The sequence below is a fragment of the Notechis scutatus genome, chromosome 11, assembly GCF_049901735.1.
Source record: "Notechis scutatus isolate UNSWTSFEM ecotype Mainland chromosome 11, rNotScu1.2, whole genome shotgun sequence".
In the NCBI taxonomy this organism is placed as follows: domain Eukaryota; kingdom Metazoa; phylum Chordata; class Lepidosauria; order Squamata; family Elapidae; genus Notechis; species Notechis scutatus.
This window is the reverse complement of record NC_142019.1, coordinates 5,931,112-5,951,821: the sequence shown is the minus strand read 5'-3', so window position 1 is coordinate 5,951,821 and position 20,710 is coordinate 5,931,112. Positions and strand designations below refer to the sequence as shown.

The 20,710-nt window shown below is 39.7% G+C and overlaps 2 protein-coding genes across 4 annotated transcripts in view; one reads left to right on the top strand and one right to left on the bottom strand.

Annotated features, from left to right (window-relative positions):
• Nucleotides 1-12,041, bottom strand: part of FAM227B (family with sequence similarity 227 member B) — an 81,257-nt gene extending 69,216 nt beyond the window's left edge. For both annotated transcript variants that reach the window (XR_015750785.1, XM_087972670.1), the window contains exons 1-8: nucleotides 11,949-12,041; nucleotides 7,320-7,384; nucleotides 6,570-6,614; nucleotides 5,846-5,950; nucleotides 4,519-4,617; nucleotides 3,689-3,790; nucleotides 2,155-2,281; nucleotides 1,068-1,271 (exon numbers count right to left, since the gene is read on the bottom strand). Coding sequence is in view for 1 of the 2 variants with exons in the window: in XM_087972670.1 (XP_087828796.1) it covers nucleotides 1,068-1,271; nucleotides 2,155-2,281 (331 nt within the window). In the remaining variant the exon portion in view is untranslated. The remainder of the gene's footprint in view (nucleotides 1-1,067; nucleotides 1,272-2,154; nucleotides 2,282-3,688; nucleotides 3,791-4,518; nucleotides 4,618-5,845; nucleotides 5,951-6,569; nucleotides 6,615-7,319; nucleotides 7,385-11,948) is intronic.
• A 2,088-nt stretch (nucleotides 12,042-14,129) lies between these two features.
• Nucleotides 14,130-20,237, top strand: DTWD1 (DTW motif tRNA-uridine aminocarboxypropyltransferase 1). 2 transcript variants are annotated; one of them, XM_026677092.2, is made up of 5 exons: nucleotides 14,130-14,323; nucleotides 16,636-16,881; nucleotides 17,614-17,757; nucleotides 19,074-19,323; nucleotides 19,734-20,237. In XM_026677092.2, exons 1-5 carry the CDS (start codon nucleotides 14,318-14,320, stop codon nucleotides 19,961-19,963), a joined length of 876 nt encoding a protein of 291 aa, XP_026532877.2. In that variant the 5' UTR covers nucleotides 14,130-14,317; the 3' UTR covers nucleotides 19,964-20,237. The 2 variants fall into 2 exon arrangements, with proteins under 2 accessions (XP_026532877.2, XP_026532878.2); XM_026677093.2 differs by having other exon boundaries at nucleotides 16,576-16,881.
• The last annotated feature ends 473 nt before the right edge of the window (nucleotides 20,238-20,710 follow it).

Genomic DNA, 20,710 nt, shown 5'->3' with positions numbered 1-20,710 from the left:
CCACCGTGGTGTGAGGGCCAGGAAATATGCATCATGCCTGCTCCAAATAAAAACCAGCTTCTTCCCTTGGGCTTCACAATTGGCACCACTGGTTATTTTATTTTTTTCCAAAAGGATGAATAAGCAAATGGATATGGACCAATTTTCATTCACAGCAAATGAAAAGAGTCCCTAAGGTAACATATCCAGTATTGTCCCCCATGTTATTAGATATCTTCAGAAGTCACCCTGACTGCAATAGCAGCCTCCTGTTTATGTCCTCAACTGATAGTTGGAGGTACTGCAGTAACTACATATATATCACATACATTACTGATCTGTGCATCAAGGATAATAATCAGTAATGAGCTTCATAACTCACAGATTCCTTCAGGAATGCCCACGTGATGTTCCAGAAAATCTTGAAGACATTCCCACACTGGAAACAAAACAGCAGTCTAGAGTTGCATAAATCTCATTACCATTACTTGTGGATATTGCTATGTAAGACTATAGTTGAAGAACTGAAAATAGTATTCTAAAGAAGTTACCGATTTTGGCATACCTCACTCCACATAGTGGAGAGGTCCGGTGGTTCAACGGCTTAAGGAAGCTGGAGAAGGTCTGTACTCCAGCAGTTCGAACCCTAATCCCGTGGGACAGGGTGAGTTCCCGTCACTCACCTCAGCTCCTGCCAACCTAGCAGTTTGAAAGCAGGCACAATGCAAGTAGATAAAGAGACATCAGGCCGGTAGGGGAAAACAACGCTTTGAACAACTGTACAAACTCAATCGGTGCCGATCCAAATGTGACGCCTGAGCGTTAGGTGACATGGGTGGAGGGAAAAGCCCAGGTGCTGCTGCAAAACACCAATAAATTTTATGAGTATGGAGCTAGTCTGCCCCTGTGGTGCACTCTGGATAGCGTGTGAGCGTGAAGAGAACACACCAACAGACTTAGGCTGCCAAATGACTCCTTTGTAATAGCACTGTGGTCTCCTGGCGAATGTAACTTTGTCATACGCTAAATAAATAAACTCCCCAAAGCTCTGAAACTATCATTGAATAATCCCCTTTCCTGGTACTTACAGATTTTTGTTCTTGATCTTGATCTTGACCTTGATCTTGACCTTGACCTGGAACCTGACCGTGATCTTGATGCTGTCCTTCTAGGCTGTAGTTTTATAAACGATGATATCTGAGAAGAAGGCTCTTTCTCTGCTGTGGATTTTCTAGGTTTTTCCATGGAGGGACACTTCCAATTTTTCCAAGCAAATCTTTGTGGCTTAAAACCTGTAAGAGGGGCAACTAATGAACTGAATAATACTAACCAACCAAATGTTTTTGAGCTAGATCAGAGGTCCCCAAACTCTTCAGATAATTGGCCCCTTTATGACATTGCAGATTGTTCATTGATCCACAAACAATTTAATAAGTACCATACTATTTTAACTAATGTTACTTTGAATAATAATACTATAATATTATTATTAATAATAGTATAACAACAATGGACAATCTTTGAAGGTTAATACTGACCACTTTGGGGAATATCTGGGTTAATTGGTCCTTGTGGTCCTTTTCACCCCTACAATTTGATGGTTTTGTGGGGGATATTAAAATTTTCTCATTCTTAGATTTTTTTATTCCAGCTTTATTTTGTACAAAGCAAGATGGTGTACATAAGGATCCTGCTTCCTACTTTGCAAAAACCTGTGAGGTGGACTGGGCCATGAGAATCATCCAGTTGGCTTTCAAGGCCAAGGGATGACTTGAACTCCAATCTCTCAGCATGCCACATGGAAGAAAAGTCAAAAGACATCTGTGGGTTGTTCCAGAGTGTTGGACACAGAACGATGGATTTAAGAGGAAAATTATAAATGAATGTTATAAAAAAAAAAACCTCTATGAGCAGGAACAGTTCAATGATAGAACTAATTATTGAGAAGACATGGTAGGCTCACCTTATTGGAATGTGTTCAAATAAAGGCTGGGCAACCATCTGTTTGGGATACTCTAATTGGGGTTCCTGAAATGAGTTGTTCTCAGTGGCTTAATGCTAGTTTCTAACTGAATGATACTTTTGAAGAACTCAGAGAGAAAATGCTGAGTAGATGCAATTATGTGAACAACTACTGCCAGCAACTGCAAGGAAAAATAATCAACATTCTAGTACCTCTGATCCACAGGAAAATTAAATCCATCAATTCGTCTTTAAACTGATCATTGAAACGATGGTAAGACTGAGGAAAAGCTTCACAGAAAGTAATGTAAATGGCTTGGGACAAGCAGTCAGGATACATCTGCCAAGTTGCAAATTAAGTTCATTGTAAAATCTGGGTGATGTTTATATATATAAATATAAATAAATAAACAGGCATTCAAACATTGCTGAATCACCAACTGTGACAAAAATACAAGGTTTGTCCAAGAACATCGCAGGTTTGGGTGGCAGTTTAGCTTTACTGTGAAGCAAATGAACTTATGGGCAAATCAGGAAGGAGACATCTTCATCAATTTTTTAAAATTAATTAAAAATAATTTCATCACACTAATTTTGTGGTAATAGGAACATTATAACAAAAAGCCCTAATATCTTAGAAGAGGTGCTGAAAACAGGGCAGGCAGCTTAACCTGAGACTAAAAGGTATGTTAGAATCACCTTCTCCAATTGCTGCTTTTCAGATCAGTTGAGGCTACAACATCCTAACTGGGAGACTATATTTATTTTACTTACCGTACTCAATTTCTAAGTCTGTCCCACTCCTTGTGACTCTGGATAGCTTACACAGGACTAAAAAACAATTAACAATAAAAAACAACCATTCTGGGGAGGAAAAGAGTATGAAAAATACCAGTTAACAACTGCAAACTGAAAGTTTGCGGGGCCAGAGCTTGTGGGAAGGGTCTTCCTAAAAGCCAGAGGTTTTAAAAGCCACAAAGGGCCATCACAAAGAAGGTGTAAGGGGTCCAGAATTAGGACCACCGGTTAACTTTCATTTAAGCTGACCTATTGCTCATGCTTATATACAAGAATCTAGTCAACTAACAGCCACACCTAAATTGGCGCTAGCTAAGATTTAACAGAATTTAAGAGGGGTTGTACTAAGACCGTTTGTGGCAACACAGTGATTCCAAGCTGATTCCTCTCTTGACTCTGCCTGTCCGCCTACAGAAGGCAAACTTTATCAGTGCTATGACAATGACAGGACCTGGAGCATGTCAACCCCGTCAGGTCTTATATCTAGAAGGTACCAAGTTGCTTACAGGATGAGGTGAGGGATGGGACATGAGGTCATCATCCTTTTCTTATCAAGAGGCTGCAGTTCTTAAAGTGAGTGCTCACTGCCCAAGGAATTCTGATTATGAAACGACCAGCAAATATGGAAATAAAGTATAACCTCTTCTCCTTTTCTGTGTTATTCAGGAAGGTGTTAGCTAGATTCACAAATCTCCTTATCAAGCTTTGCTAGAGTTATATGCTAAGTAGTTAAGATTACCATGAACGATTTAAACAAAAAACTTCAGAGGCAATAACAGAGCCTGAAGTGATGCCAGAGAATGAAAGGTTGAAGGATTCTGGTGTGTTCATCAACAGAAATTGATTAAATTAAGAGATAATGAGACAGAAAGATGACACACCTTTTGCTCTTCTCTGAACAGGACAAATAAAAAATAGGAGTAAAATTCAGAATTGCAAACATCATTACCTGAAGAAAAGCATCTTTAATGTAATTGGGGATGCTCCAGAGAAGCGCCACGTAGCTATCTGATATTCTGTCAAAAAAGTGGTCCTGTTCATCTTGATCAGGCTTGAAATAATTAGAAGAAAACGTTTAAGCAAAGTCTATTCTGCAAACATCTATACAGAGTTGTTGTCAGTAGTCTTGAATTAACAACACTGTTTAGAAATGCAGCAATTTTTACCCTACTGCCAAAACTAGACCAGGTAGGTCATTAGCAGCTGATCAAAATAATATGCAAATGCCGTAAGCAAGACTGCAATAAACTTTCTTTAGCACTTTTGTAAAACTAATAATGCAATTAATCTGACTAAGTTTGGGGGATTGAAGTGGCTTAGAAGGCCAAAATAATAAACAAACAAACAAACCCCAGGTTAAACTAGTTTAGTGCATTGTATGTGCAGGACTGCCTCTTTTTCACAAATCGAGCATCCTTGAATTTGCTTGAAGACACATTTGCATGACTGACCTAACTTCATAAGCATTCCAATGTCATACCTGTGCTGCATTTAATTATTGAAATAGTTGTGAGCATGAAAAAGAAGGGAACATCAAGACTGGATTCTAACTTGGCCAAAATTTTATTTAAAAGTTTATTAAAAAAAATAAAAATTCAAATATATCACCTCTGAAAACCTCAGACCTCTGGGTGAAAGAAAACTACGTTGAATCCAGCTGTTTCATTTAGTACCAAAGAACCCATCATTCCTTGCTGCACAAGAAATCTTATACTGTAATGTCAATTACTTTTTTTTTTTTCGTAAGATCAAACACGATAAGGCCTTTAGTTTTTTTACCTGGAACTTATGAAGAAACCACCACCAGAAAGAATCTTGCAAAATCGCAAGAGACGCTTCAGAAAAAAATAGCTTCTTCAAAACTTGAGTATTCACACCCTGTCCAAAAAAGAAAAAAAGACACAGGAAAATGAAGTGGACATTTTTATGCAGGCATGTCTTGAGGGCGTCCATTTGTCTCACGGCTTATGTGTTCAACATGGTTCCAAAGCTATTACTTAACAGTGAATATATTTAGAATTAAACTGACAAATATTATTTCAAGTTTCTTTTCTACTTCATTAATTTGTTCAGAGGTTTATATCGTAAATAGAAACACTGGTTTATTGTACTGGTGCAGACATTTTATTAATCAATTAATTAGTTTATTATTCTATCTTGATAGTTCCATCCAAAACATTATGACAATGGAAAATATGAATTCTATTAAAAATAGATTAAGAATTTATTTCAATGGACAAGTTATCTCAAAACAGAAACAGGAACCAATGGAACAGCTTGCCCTCGGAAGTTGTGGGAGCGCCATCACTTGAGTCTTTCAAGAAGAGATTGGATTGCCATTTGTCAGAAATGGTGTAGGGTCTCCCACTTGGGCGGAGGGTTGGACTAGATGACCTACAAGGTCCCTTCCAATTCTGATTATTTGTTATTTGTTATCTGTTGCAGGAAACTGGACCACCTATTTTGCTAAAACACAGCAGGCTGACGGTAGATCTGGATCAGTTCTTTATTCATGCCATGTTGTAGCAGAGGTTATCAACCCAGGAAGAAATCTTGTACAGAAGTGAACTTGGTTCCAATCTCATAAATTTAAGCAAAATCTAGATGTATGGGACACACACACACGCCGGTTGTAGGTTTTATCATCCTACAGCCGTGATCTTGTGAAGCAGAGGGAGAAAAAAGAAGGAATTAATGCTGGATTGCCCCTCTAAAATCTAGAAGCTTTATTCCACTGTTTGAAGGAAAAATTAAGATCAGATTCTGCCCGCTTAATTTTGTTTTCATGAAGTCACAAATTCACAGTAAAAGTTTTTTAAAAATACCCCCCCCCCCCTTTAAATCATGCTTGGTTCTCAGTGACTTGACAAAATGTAGTTTTCTTGGCAAAAATAGAGAAGCTGTTTGCCATCTTCAATTTTTTGTTTTTTTAAATCCTAATGAAATGTCCTGTCCTTTCTGTAGTGTCACATTCTGGCAATTACAAGAGCAGGAATATATTTATCCCAGTTTTGTCCCAATGTCTCACTTGCTCACAGATGCCTTCTGTTTCACAAATGTATGTTCCATTTGGTGCTGCAATTTAAGTTAAACGAAAAATTGATACCTTGAAATTTTGGACTTTTAGAACCAAATCCCAGAGATGTGCAGGTTCTAGATTGTTTGGAAGTTTTGTAAGCTTCCACAAATTGAATCCAGAAAAACCGGCATTCTAAAAAAGAAAAAGAGCCACAACCATCAGAGCCCATGAAGCATCCAAGTTTGAAATGCATCGTGCCATGAGACATTTTTTTCTTTTTTCTAAAAAAAAAATCTAATATGTGGATTCCTAATCCAGAGCAGCACATATGATTAAATCCTCTGTTTTGAAAGTCCTGTTTCTACTGACCATTTGAATGCTATTTGATTAGGGGCATATTTTGAGTGGAAGGAACAGCAACTGAAGGGCCCATGGCTCTACATATACAGCATTCCAATCCAACAAGAACTATAACTTCACCAGATCAAAACAGTTTTTTTTTTAATTGTTAAACATACTTCATACAATGGCTGAATTTGCATAGCTTATTTAAACCATAATAAGGGCTTGGTTTTGTCCCAACAAGGGATAAAAGATGCTTGAACAAAATAGTTTTCCATGTTTTAAAATAATTGCTTGGAAAAACCAAAGCTGTAATCTATATCTTCTTCCAGAATGGTAGCCTTATTGCTTAAGTACATTTTCAGGTTCAGATGACAAATACTTTGTATAAATTAATTTTTAGAGCTCTATTCCCAGTGGTTTGGAATTGATCCATTTCATCACTGACTTTTACACCATAGAAATTTACCTCAAAGTCTTTGTTACTTGAGTCTTTTGGAGCTTCAGTAGGAAACTGAAATACATTTTAAAGAAATACATCATAAAGATATGGAACTAGAGTAGATGAAGTCCAGATATAGAAAAAGAGAAATTTCCAAGGGGGAGGGTGGAAGTCATGCAAAATCTCATACACTGAGACATGGCACAGCACAACATTAATATCATTTTGCGATGAAAACTTAAGAGAAGGTGTACTGCATATAACTATTCTGACAAATTGCTTAATAGAGCAGAATACAAATATTAACTATACACATTAATTTTAGTGGCCTGTCATTTAAATAAAACATTTACTTACAAGAAGCTCAAACATCCCATTTATGCATCAGTTTAATCCAAAATACTGAATGAATGAACCAGGACAAGCAGACTGTTGGAAGTCACCTCACTTAAGGTGGGGGGAAAAAACAAGGGAATTGTTTGTATACATAAAACATTTCAGTGGAATGACATGCCTCCAGAAGTTGTGGATGCTCCATCACTGGAAGTTTTTAAGAAAACACCGGACAACCATTTGTTTGAAATGGTAAAGGGTTTCCTGCTTAAACAGAGGGTTCGACTAGAAGACCTCCATGGTCCCTTCCAACTCTGTTATTCTGACAGGTTTTTTTTTACCCTAAGACCAACACAAGCAAACTTCTTAGCAGACCCCAGTTCTCTCAGTGTAGCAATCCATCTCTTAAGGGAGGGGAGGAGGTGTATCCAATGCATGAATTACCTTCACTTCTATTTTTATTTTCTTCTTTGAAGTATCCTGGGATTCAGGAGAGGAAGTTACCTCATCTTGAAAACAAGAAGAAAAGCAGATAAGAATTTAAAGCATCTTCCTAGATATAAAATACAGTTCCCATTTTGTGGGAAAACATTTACCTATATTTTCTAATACCACTATTTAATACTTCCAACATTAACATAAACACCTATATTTTCAAGCATGTGCAATTAAGACATCTTAAAATAATTAAAGTGATTGGCCAATGTGAGAACAGAGCTAAGCTTTAGACACTTAGTTAGTATTCCTAAAGTTAACACCGGGACCACATAATATAAACAACTGCCTAAAGCCTCAGATCCAAAGATTAATCATGCTGTTTTATTTATTAATCAAAAATTAAATTTCACTGAGTCCAACACCACTTAAGCTCTAGGCCACCAAATAGATAGATAGATAGATAGATAGATAGATAGATAGATAGATAGATAGATAGACAGACAGACAGACATACATTCTCTCTCTCTCTCTCCTTCTCTCTCTCCCTCCTCCCTCCCTCCCCTCCCCCTCTCCCTCTCTCCTCTCTCTCTCTCTCTCTCTCTCTCTCTCTCTCTCTCTCCCTCTCTCTCTCCCCCTCCCCTCCCCCTCCCCTCCCCCTCCCCCCCTCTCTCTCTTAAAATTGCCAAGTTTGGAGACCTCTGCCTTAAAAGAATACTCCTACATAAGACTGTGTTTTAAATCCACTTTGGCCATGGAAGAAAAAATTTCCCTCCTGCTGCTGTGAGCCAGACCACAATTTTTGAGCCTAATTTTCTGATCACCATCAACTCTACCAAATAGGACACATCTGCTTTCTTTCTAGGCATGTGCCAAGTATCTGCTGGCCAACAAACAGGACATGGTGGAGACTTTACTTGAATCTCTGGCGTGGGTAGCCAGGGCAGTTAAGGGAATGCAGGGTGGCTGATTTGGAAATGTCTAAATGTATCCCAGGAAAATTTACACTGCTGTGTTTAAAAAAGAAACTCTAATCACATCAGCATAGCAAAATAACTTATCATTATTTGCCAGTGGGATATTTTACAATGGATCCTAAGGTAAATACAAATATTACTCAGAGGTGGGTATTCAGCAGGTTTTGAGCAGTTCTAGAGAACCGGTAGTGGAAATTTTGAGTAATTCAGAGAACCGGCAAATACCACCTCTGACTGGCTCCGCCCCCATCTATTCTCCGCCTCCCACTGAGTTCCAGCTGATTGGCTGGGTCTTCTTTGGTTGCCCTGCGCAGGAGAACAGAGCTGGAAAGCAGGTTAGTGGGGTGAGGAAGGAAGGGGGATTTTGCAGTATCCTTCCCCTGCCACGCCCACCAAGCCACGCCCATCTATTCTCTGCCTCTTGAGTCCCAGCTGATTGGCTGGGTCTTCTTTGGTTGCCCTGCACAGGAGAACGGAGCTGGAAAGCAGGTTAGTGGGGTGAGGAAGGAAGGGGGATTTTGCAGTATCTATGAATGTTCTCAGTCATCCAGGTTGTGGTTGTTCCAAAGGTGCTTTTTCAAAAAGCCACTGGACTTTGTTTTTCCTTGAAGACATTTTTCTTCTCATCCAAGAGGCTTCAGCAGTTCATCCAAGAAGCTTCAGAAGGTTTCACACCCATTTGCACTATTCAGGTGACCCTGAGGGCACAGATAAACTTCCAAGTGGCTTCAATGACTCTCAGAAAGAGCGCTAATGACCAGATGACTGCAAGGAAATATAAACCCTTCCATTCTCCAGCCTTCAGTCGGAACTGAAGAAGCTTCTTGAGTGAGAAGTGAAACATCTTCAAGGAAAACCAAAGTCCAGTTGCCTTTTGACAATGCAATTTTGGGACTATAAAACTGGACAGCTATTTATCTGAACTGCTTGAGCAGGGAGTTGGACTAGATAACCTCCAAAACCCCTTCCGACTCTTGTTATTATAAGTTCTAAAATTAACTGATATTGATTTCCCCCACCCCCCAAAAATGGACTTATTAGCTAAGAGACAGAATTACCTTCTCCTGGCTGCTCATCTTTTTCTGATTCCAGTGTAAATACATGTTTAGCATGCTCCTGGACTTGTAGTTTGCACTCATCTATTCTTTTTTCCAATCTGGAAATAATTTCATAGGGCATCGGTGCATTATCATAAAGATACTGGGCAACAGTATCTACAGGATAGTCACTTTTCATCCGGGAAACTAAGGGATAAGGATTTACATCTGGCAAGTATGGGGTTTTGGGCCAATCATCCTGCAAAGAACAGGAGTTATAAAATAAATGTTAATAGCAATAGCACTTAGACTTATATATCTCTAAGCGGTTTACAGAGTCAGCCTCTTGCCCCCTTCCTTGTTTTACTGACGTTGGAAGGATGGAAGGCTGAGTCCCCCTTGACCCAAGTAAGATTTGAATTGCCAAATTGCAGGCAGCCAGCAGGCAGCAGAAGTAGCCTGCAGCACTGCAGTCTAACCACTGCGCCACCGTGGCTTATTAAGCCGAACTAATGTTAATGTCTGTTTTATACATGAAGCCACGAAGTACAGGCAGTCCTTGACTTACAAGCCTTCGTTTAGTGACTGCCTAAAGCAAGGGTCTTCAAACTTGGCAAGCTTAAGATTTGTGGACTTCAACTCCCAGAATTGATTGCTGCGTTCCTGTCAAACAGGCGACAAATAGTAAAAATAGGGAGCGCTATATCAAACCCTGCTCCAGTTAACAGCGGTGTCCCCCAAGGCAGAGTTCTAAGACCCACACTCTTTATACTTTATATAAATGACGTCTGTGATCACTTTATAAGCAACTGCATCCTCTTTGCGGATGACGTAAAACTATTCAACACTACTGACAATGCTACTATCCTTCAAAGAGGCCTTGATTATGTGTCTGAATGATCAAACATCTGGCAACTCCAAATCTCGACCAACAAATGCTTTGTCCTACACATTGGTAAAAAAAAAAAATCAGGACACCAAATACAAACTGGGCAGATATGACCTCGTTGATGATCCTCACTCTGTCAAGGACCTTGGAGTTCTCATATCAAATGACCTAAGCACCAGAGCTCACTGTAACAGCATTACCAAAAAGGCATTAAGAGTTGTAAATCTAATCTTACAAAGCTTCTCCTCCGAAAATATCGAATTGCTAATTAGAGCATACAAAACTTTTGCCAGATCAATACTCAAATACAGCTCATCAGTCTGCAATCCGCACTGCATATTAGACATTAATACAATCGAGCGAGTCCAGAAGTATTTCACGAGAAGAGTACTACACTCCTCTGCTCACAACAAAATACCCTACACTACCAGGCTTGAGATTTTGGGCTTGGACAACCTTGAACTACGTCGCCTATGGTTGGACTTAAGCGTAGTACACAAAATTATCTGCTACAATGTCCTACCAGTCAATGACTACTTCAGCTTCAACCGCAACAATACAAGAGCATACAACAGATACAAACTCAATGTAAACCGCTTCAAACTTGCAGAAAGTACAACTTCAGCAACAGAGTGGTCAATGCCTGGAATGCACTACCTGACTCTGTTGTTACATCCTCTAACACCCACTCCTTTAACCTCAAACTAACCACTATTGACCTCACCCCATTCCTAAGAGGTCTGTAAGGGGCGTGCATAAGTGCACCATCGTGCCTACCATCCCTATCCTATTGTCCCCATTTATTCGTACCTATTTCCTGTATTCTTACTCATGTTTATACTTATGTCTATTATCTTGTAAGCGATTGACAAATCAAATAAATAAAATAAATAAATAAATAAAATAAATTCCCGAGTTAACATGACTGGAGGAGGAATTCTGGGAGTTGAAGTGCACAAGTCTTAAAGCTGTCAAGTTTGAAGACCCCTGGTCTAAAGTTACAATGGCACTGGGAAAAAGGGACTTATGGCCAGTTTTTACACTTAGGACCATTGCAGTATCCCCATGGTCATGTGATCAAAATCCAGCTGTTGGCAACTGACTCATGATGGTTGCAGTGTTCTGGGGTCACATGATCACTTTTTGCAAATTTGCGGCAGGCAAAGTCAGTGGAGAAGCCAGATTCACTTAACAACCGTATTACCAACTAAAGCACTGCAGTGATTCACTTAACAACTGTGTGGCAAGAAAGATTGTAAAATGGGGCAAAACTCACTTAACAAATGTCTTGCTCAGCAACAGAAATGTTGGGCTCAACTGTGGTTGTAAGTCGAGGACTACCTGTATACTGGAAAATTTTATCAAGTGATGTTTCCCCATTGCTGATAGCAAAAATAAAGAGATGTATTGATTCTGCAATTCATATTATACTTGTTCAACCCTATTTTTTTGGTATCTCACAGCATTGACGAATTGCCTTTTTCTCTCACATAGCATTTCTAATTACCTTCGGAAGTTCCATGATAAACTGTCCAGCATTAATCATACCTGCATCTATTATTTCTTTGCTGAGCTCTGATGATTAATCTATAACAGGGGGATCTAAAGACCTCTAGATGTTTCAAACTGCACAATCACCATTCCTGGTGTTTATTGTTATTACTTGTAATGAAATTTTCATACCATTTCCCATGCATTCAAAGTGCTATGAAAATTATTCCATAAACGTACATACCAAATTGAAACAGGTCAAAAATTCATCAAATGTACCAGGAAGTTTTAGAGTTTCCTATAAACACACAAAGATACACGTCTTATAAAATAAAGCAGACCTTGTTATACAATAAAAGTTACTCCTTTCAGTGCTAGTAAGCCTGCAAATTGGGTTTTGCTAATCTAATACTCTGAAGAAATATTATGATCAAAGCAATAAAATTTAAAATATGTGGACTATTCTGATCTGATTCATATGAAATGGTCAGCTATCTTATTGTTTCTTGTAAAACTTACATACATACAGACTATTAGGGCATTATGGTTATTCAACAAACCAGTTTAAAGAATTCTGGCTTAATATTATATGTAAACAAGGCCCTTGTATCTCAAATCCTGGGTTTTTTTCTGACTTGTTGGGGGGAAATCCACTTGTTTTTACTGAAATATTATATGCTGCTAGCAATTTCAGAAATGGAGACTAAAGATCAAAACATCGCCTTTGCCACTTTGATGAATTTTGATGTGGTTATGTTCATGTATGCCATCAAAGACTGAAGTATAACTGAGCATAACCATTGGCATAGTACATAATGTACATAATGACATTTTGCCCAAACATACTGAGCATACCATGGCTAAGATAAATATGTGAACATAGGACATATCTTTGTTATTTCTGAAACAGGAAAAAAGTCAGCAGTTATTTTAAAAACTTATCATTCTCAATTTTTTTAAATAATTGATCCATAAGACTTTTTACCACCACTACTATCCTAATTGAGCACTCTGATTCAATAGAATCAGCCAGTTGGCCAAATTCATTTGAGGGATATGCTATTATTTACACTGAACCATTTTGTAACTCTTTTCATTCCTCGTATCAACAAACAACTTGTTTCTAATTGGGTTTTTGGTTTTCCTTCAGGTTTCAGTCTGGCAGAGCAATAAATAAACATCCCATAGCAAATGGTGAGATAGCTCGCTCTCACTATGTGTTCACACAACATGCTTCATTTAATTCTGATAAAAATCTAGGGGCTGTACGTGTATCATAAACTAAGCTTGGTTAGTATGTGTCTTGAGGTGCAATGAAAACATGGTTTCTTTGGTATTTCTCCAAAGTGGCGAATATTGACCTCCAAGCATCAACTGGACTATCCAAGGAGTTGACCTATTGTTATTTGTGGCAAAGTAATATTTATTAAATTATTTCCATTAAGTAAATGTTTTGAGGGACCAACAATCAAACTTTCATGAAGGGGACAATGAACTGAAGAGTTTGGAAACCTCTGCCTTGTGTGTTTCAGTGTCATCTGCAGACTTAGAAAACATGCCAGCTCAGTACCCCAGCCAAACATGGCAACATGCCTTCAGCATGAAAAGGGAAGATATGTATCTAAGAGCTTCCCTTCAGAATACAGAATAACAACGTTGGAAGGGGCCTTGGAGGTCATCTAGTCCAACCCACTGCTCAAGCAGGAAACTCTGTACCATTACAGAAAAATGGCTGTTCTTAAAAAGAGATGGAGCACCCACAACTTCTGAAGGTAAGCCATTTTACTGAAGAACGGAAGTACATAATAACAAGAGTTCGAAGAGACTTTGGAAGTCTTCTAGTCCAACCCACTGGACTAACAGGAGACCCTATATTAATTCTGGCCAAATGGCTGTCCAGTCTCTTCTTAAAAACCTCCAGTGGTGGAGCACACTCCCAACCTCTGGAGGCCAAGCCGTACATTAAGGTGCACCATTCAAATAGATTAAAAAAGCAAAAAAAAACAACAACAACCCAATAACCCCCAACTAAGTATGGACCAAGCCTTGCAACCCAGGAATTGCATTGCAGCGTTGGCTCTAATGTCCTCCCAGCCTCTTTCGAGAACCGCAAACACGTGTTGCCCGTCCTCCCTCCCTGCAGAGGGGAAGGGCAGGCTCGGATTTCAGCCGCCGACCTTGGAAGAAGAAAGCTTGTAAGTGGACAGAGTCAGCGTGCGACCCCGCTCGCCCATTGCCCAAACAAAGCGGCCGCCTCTCGCCGTCGCCCGCCCGAACCCTCCCAGCGGCTGCTGCTACTGCAGCAGAACGCCCCGCCCTTCCAACGGACCTTCTCTTGGCGTTGCTAGGGCGCCCTAGCAACCGCCTGTCTCCGCCCCCCGCGGTCCGGCACATTCGATCCTTCCGGGCTTCCCCCGTTACCCCCAGCGCTGGAGTTCCGCCACGGGCGCGAGGCGCCTTGTCCTAGAGGAGGGAGAAAACGCGCGATCCTTGCGCGAGGCCCCGCTCGTGGGAGGCGTCCTTGCAATAGAACTGCTTCCCCCCCGCCCCCTTCACCCACCATCGCCACCCGCTCCAAACGCCGAGAGGAGTCCCTGGGCATTGCTTTGCAAAATGGCGGTGGGTTTCCTTTGGGCATGGATGGGCGCGAGAAGAGGTCTTGGGCTGGGAGTGGGGGTGGGAGGGGCAGCAACCCCCATCCCCAGGATCCCTGTGCACGGTTTACTAAGTTGCAAAAAACAATTGTGCGGGGGGGGTGTCTCTGGGGCTCTCCAGAGATTGCTGCCGACTCCCAGGGCAGGAGCGTGTGGAGAGATGCGAGGTGGTAGTGGTGGTTCCTAAGCTTAACCTGCATGATTGTCCAGAAGAAGAGCTATGCTGGTTTGTTGCAGAGGTTTGGTGACTTTTTGAGGACTAAACCCAACCTTGGTTAAAAGTTTGTTGGTGGAGTGGGAAATGACTTTCCCATATTTGAGGGGCTGCCATAGAGAGAAAGGGGCCAAGCTATTTTCTAAAGCAACCGAAGGCCAGATGGATGGAAACTGAACAAGGAGAGATTTAACCTGGAAATAAGGAGAAACTTTCTGACAATGAGAACAATCAACCAACAATCAATCAACTTTCCCTTGGAAGTTGTGGGAGCGCCATCACTTGATACTTTCAAGAAGAGGTTGGACTCCCATCTGTCAAAAATGGTGTAGGGTCTCCTACTTGGGGGGGGGGGGGTTGGACTAGATGACCCACAAGGTCCCTTCCAACTCTGATCATGTGTTAGCTCTTATCATAGAACTACAGAGTCAAATGGGCTGCCTCTGTCAGAGTTTCCCAACTGCCAGAATTTCTCATCCATCATGTTGAAGTGGAATTGTGAATTGAAGCCTATCCATGCTTAGCTGGGGAATTCTGAGATTTGAAGTTCACATATGGATTGAGGAACACTGACCTAGATGTTACAGCAATCTATTATGTTATATATAACTATTTCCATAGCACTCTTTCCACTTAATGTTTATATCTTTTTTGAGGTCACTGAGACTGATATAACTGGCTTCCCTGGTTGTGCTAAGCAAAATATCTGATGGGAATCCAACCGTTGTAGCATGCAAGTCATGGTTTGGGGGCAAATGATGTTAATGAACCCAGCCAATTGAGGTTTAGTGATGTCTAACAAAGCACTAAATCTTTGTTGCCAAATGGGTTGTCAGGATTTTGGCAGCCCACATATGGTAGCCTAAGGCAGTGAATAACTTATGTTTAAAGCACACTATAGTTAAAGAGCAACGTGAAACTGCATTGAGTGGCAAAGGATGCTCAGTTTAATGGTCACATGAGATTTAAATTTGATTCTGTCTAGAAGTAGGACTGACTGATACTTGAACTATTCAGTTGTATAAAGCATGTCTTACTTCCAGTTAGCAAACTGCACAGGACATTCATTTGTTTGATTTTTATGGTTCTGGAAAGCATAGATGAAATTTATCCCTTTCTCTGTCAGCAGCATTTTCCCCCCCATGGTGATAAGGAAAGCTGCCACCAGTTGTTTAATATAAGGTGGCTTGATCTGTAGGCCAGGAATGCATAACAGATTGATTAATTTCCTGCTCTTGAACTAAGGAATCTGTGTGGTTAGAAAATTTTGTCCAAACCTAAGCAACTTTCTTCACTTACCTGCCAAGCTTTCTTCAGCAAACTGTCTCAGAATATTCTCATTCCAGGGAGAAAGAGCTGATACTGCAAAACAGAAATTGGACTTTTTACTCAAAAGCCACAAATATGTTTTTGTTATTATCCCTTTAATAGGTATCATTTTAGAAGTAACGGTTATTTAATAAACTGCAAAAGGTTGGCAGGTGAATCAAGGAAATGAACTACTACTCCATGGTCTTATGTTTGCAGCCAAAAACATGGCTGCCATTATCTTCTATATTCTTTATATAGTAAAACATATTATACATGTAAAATAAATAACCAAACACTTGTCATACAAGTTAAGTATTAATGAATAGTATTACTAAGATTCTGCAATACGAAACATTAAAAAAATCATGAACTTTATGCTGTTAAACTTCACATTAGATTGATTCTTATACCACTTAGAACAGATGTGGAGAAAAGATGAGTTGTGCAGTCTTTGAGTAAGATCCAGATATGCTGGCAGAAGATCAAGCTTCTACCTGCGTGTCTGTTGTTTAGGATCTCTCTCTGTCTCTCCCTTACACACACATTTTAAATTTCAGCCCTCCCAATTCTTTATGGAGAATAGTTTTCCCTGGTCTGATTTTATCTCATTCGTCAAGATTTCTATTCTCTCAAAGAATACTTACCTGAAATTATACTTGAAAGCTTATTCTTGTATTATTTATCTTTAACAGTTCCAATGATGTTATTCATATGAAATATATCACTAAATTCATCTCCCATTAAAAAAGCAGACCAAGATGAACCAGGAAATGAAAAGAAATGCTGAGTGTTTGCAAAATCAAGATACACTGGCCGCATCCATGTTACAAGAAACCCCATTTGACAGCTTGTGTCTGACATCTCAAGCTGTTCTTGAGAGAGCCCAAAAACAAGGAAGATCAAAATGCCCCAGATGTCATGGATCAAGGATGTTCTACTGTTATTCATGTTATGTTCCAGTTGAAACAGTTCCTGTTGAAGATATTCCTATTGTGAAGGTTAGTGCAGGGGATCTGAAGGAGGGCGGGAAAGGTCACAGTGTCTTCCGTCGTTTGATATCAAATTTCCCAGCAAGTCATTTTAATAGATGAAATATAAAGGTGGAGTTTAACCTAATCTTGTCTTTTGTGCCAAAAACTTCATAATAAGTTCCATGACCATAAAGCAGCTATAGTGAAAGTAAAAACAGGTTACAGTAGCCCAGTGCCACTTGACAGTTTTCCTAGCCAAGATTCCTGTCCAAACATTGGCATCTCTCTAGAACAGGTAGGCCTTTTTATGACCTGTGGATTTCAACTCCCAGAATTCCTGAGCCAGCCATGGTTTTCAGGGATTACTAAGTTGCGGCTGTTGCAGCGTCCCTGGGGTCAGCACGCACTTACAACATGCTGGCTCAGGAATTCTGGGAGTTGAAGTCCACAGGTCATAAAGAGACCATAGGCCCCCACCCCTGCTGAAAAAAATGATGGAAAAGATGTCTACCTAAACTTGCCCCAAAGGCAGCCTTTAAGTCATTCAAATAGTAGCTTCTTTTCCATTGTATTATTCAATTTCATGGTATTTTTGTCCTTTCCCATTGATTATTTTGCTGAAAATTTGAGTTGTAACCAGTGCAAAACATGTATTATACTCTGATATCCAGAGTGGAATGCATGGTTGAGCAAATGTATATATTTATGGTTGAATTTGGGGGTGTCTTTTTGATGCACTTTCTGGGCTCTTTGTTTAAGCTTCCCTTGAAGATTGATATAATCAAGCATCCCAATGAAACGGATGGCAAAAGTACAGCTGTACATGCCAAGCTTCTGGCCTCTGAGGATGTTACCATTTATACATATCCGTGTATTCCTGACTATGAAGAAATGCAACATGAAGTAAGAGTCTGTCTATGTGTAGCACCATAGGAAAACCTTGTGTTTCTCACTGCCATGATTGCTGCTGTTAAATATACACTGTGCTCAGCATTGTTTTGCATGTATAAGAGCAAATAATCAATGTATTTATCCAGGAATTCATAAAGTAGGACTTTTTGCTTATTTGTATTCACAGAAGTGAGCTCCCCTCTTGGCTTATTTATTTAGAGTACAAGCATTTTTGCAAGAATTTCCCTGAGAGTACAGGTAGTCCTCGCTTACTAAGCACTTGTTCTGTAACCATTCAGAGGTACGAAGCTGCTAAAAAATGTGATTTACAACTGGTCCTCAAAAATTGTTGTTCTTGCTCTGTCCCTGGGGTATTGTGGTTAGCCGGCAGCAGGTGTGGACGGCTGAGGAGAGCGAGGACTCAGATGAGGGGCCAGGACCATTAGGGAGTGGACTGCTGCCTTCAGAGATTGTGGGGGCTGGCAGCAGCGATGAAGAGGTTCCCGAGGAGCCTGTGCCAAGTGTGTGTGAGTGCAGGGCTGCTCGCAGGAGAGAGCAGCTGCAGCACCACAGGCGACTCGGCAGTAAGGTTGCAAGGTAATGGCCCCTCCTTCAAGAAGACAAAAGCCAGCTGTGAAACAAACGTACTTTGCAGAAGGCAAAGACGTTTTGAAACTCCAGCCTCATGGACATTCCAGTATCCTGAGTTTGTAGTTGAAGATTTTTGTATTGCAAAATATTTCTTGTCTGTTATCTTTTGGCAAGTCTTGCACAGCTTATCACAGCTAATTATTTTGTAAACGCATTACAAGATTTTTGTTCCTTTTGGATTGCGTTTGATTTGTTGGAAAAGGGCGTGGGTCAGAACATGGGGTCAACATGCATCTACAACAGCCACAGCATCACATGGTTATGTGATCGACATTTGCAACTTTCATAGGCAGCTTCCAACAAGAAAAGTCAATGGGGAAGCCAGCAGGAAGTCACAGTCATGGTATGTTGCATGTGATAACCTCTTAGTGATGGAGTTACTGGTTTCAATTGCGGTCAGTAAGAGAGGACTACCTGTACAGATGGCCTAAAGCCAAAATAACAAAGAAAATATTCCTAAGAGGGTAGATCAGCATGTCAGCCCAAAAGTTTTGCAGGGTTTTAACATTTTCTCAGATTTGTTTAAACAATGTTGTTGGTAAATATTACACAGATCGTCTTTTCAGAAATAATGGTGGAAGCACTATTTTTAAAGCAGATTCATTGGGAAAAATAGGGTTTGCCTTGTGGTTGAGGTTAAGCTAGATCTCATGAAGGTTTTTTCGCCCCATTTTTAGATTGCACTTATTTTTCCTGGACCTAATTCAGTTTCAATAAGCAACATTCCTCTCTCTTTGCAAGCAAAATGTAAGACCAAGGGCTTGTCAGCAGAGCCAGCGCCCAAGTGTGCAAAATTGGAGCCAAGTCACAGTAGAAGCATGAGTGAAGATAGATTGTCCAAGAGTGAAAATGCCCTGAAAAAAATTGTGTTTATCGACAGTACATGGAATCAGACAAACAAAATAATCACAGATGAACGGCTTCAAGGTATTATTTTTCTGAATGGAAACGAATCTTGGGAATTGTTCTAGATATAGCGGAGAGCTGTTACCAGGAATAAATACCTCCTTTCTACTCTTATTTTTCTCCCAAAAGTTTTGCTTTTCCAAAACTAGTGCACTGCAATGCTGTATAATAAACTTTTTTGTACTCCAGTCAGATATTGCTGCATTTCAGGAAAGAAAGGGTTTTAGAGAAAAAGAGATGACTTATCTAGCCACGCTTTGAAAATATAATGGAAGTTACCGAATAAATCTGCCTACATATGTCTTAATCAGGCTTACCCTTGTTTGTAATGATTTGGAGAAACCTGTTAACTATTTGCTACAAGAAGTTTTTTCAGTCTTTTGTGTAATTAAATGCCTACATTGTCATCTTTGGTTTTCTTCACTCTGCAGGGTTGCTACAAATTGAGCTGAAATCTAAGAAAACCTTCTTTTGGCGCCATCAGAAAGGAAAACCAGAAACCTACCTCTCTACCATTGAAGCAATTTATTACTTTCTAGTAGACTATCACAAGGAGGTCTTAAAAGAAAACTATGATGGACAATACGACAATTTGCTTTTTTTCTTCTCATTTATGTACAAGCTGATCAGGAAAGCCAAGGATTCTTCAGGAGAAAAGTGAAGTGTTCCTCATGCAAATGTCCCAAAAGAAATGTGATCCATTATCCTTTAAAACTAATTAGGATTTGAATGACTGAAACTGATTTACAAGATAGAATATTTACAATTATTGTCTTTTAAATTTAAACGAAATCCAAACTTACGCAGACAAAGCTTAAAACTGTTAAGGGAAGAAGATTGTCTGAAGCAAATCTGGACTTGTGACATCTAAATAGAAATATTTTTTTTCTTATTTATTGAACAATAAAATTATCACTTTGAAGTTTGTATTTAAAGATAGCAGAAACTTCATTTGTTTCATTATGTTTCATTATTCCACTTCCAAATTCCACCCCCAAAAGGAGCCAGACTAATATGTTCAGCTGGATACTAGCAGTAAACATGATTAGGACTGAATTAAGTTGCCGAATTGCTTAAATAAGGTTAGAAAATTTAGGTTCTGCTGCTGGTTGCTTATAGGTCTGAACCAAGGTTTTCTTCTAAAACGGGTATCCAATCTTGGCACCTTTAACACCTATGGGGGGTAGATCTGGAATTCAGCCCCCAGAATTCTTACTTTTGCTGTATAGCAAACTTCAGAAAAAGTTGACATTTTTATACCAGAGGTTAGTTTCTGGAGAGTGAGGAAGGGTGTTTCCCAACCTACAAGGGACATGACAAATATTTCCTCCGTTTTTGTGAGTTTTTTGTAATGAGCACATTACAATTTATGGGAGATTAAGGCACCTATTATAATGCTTAATGTTAA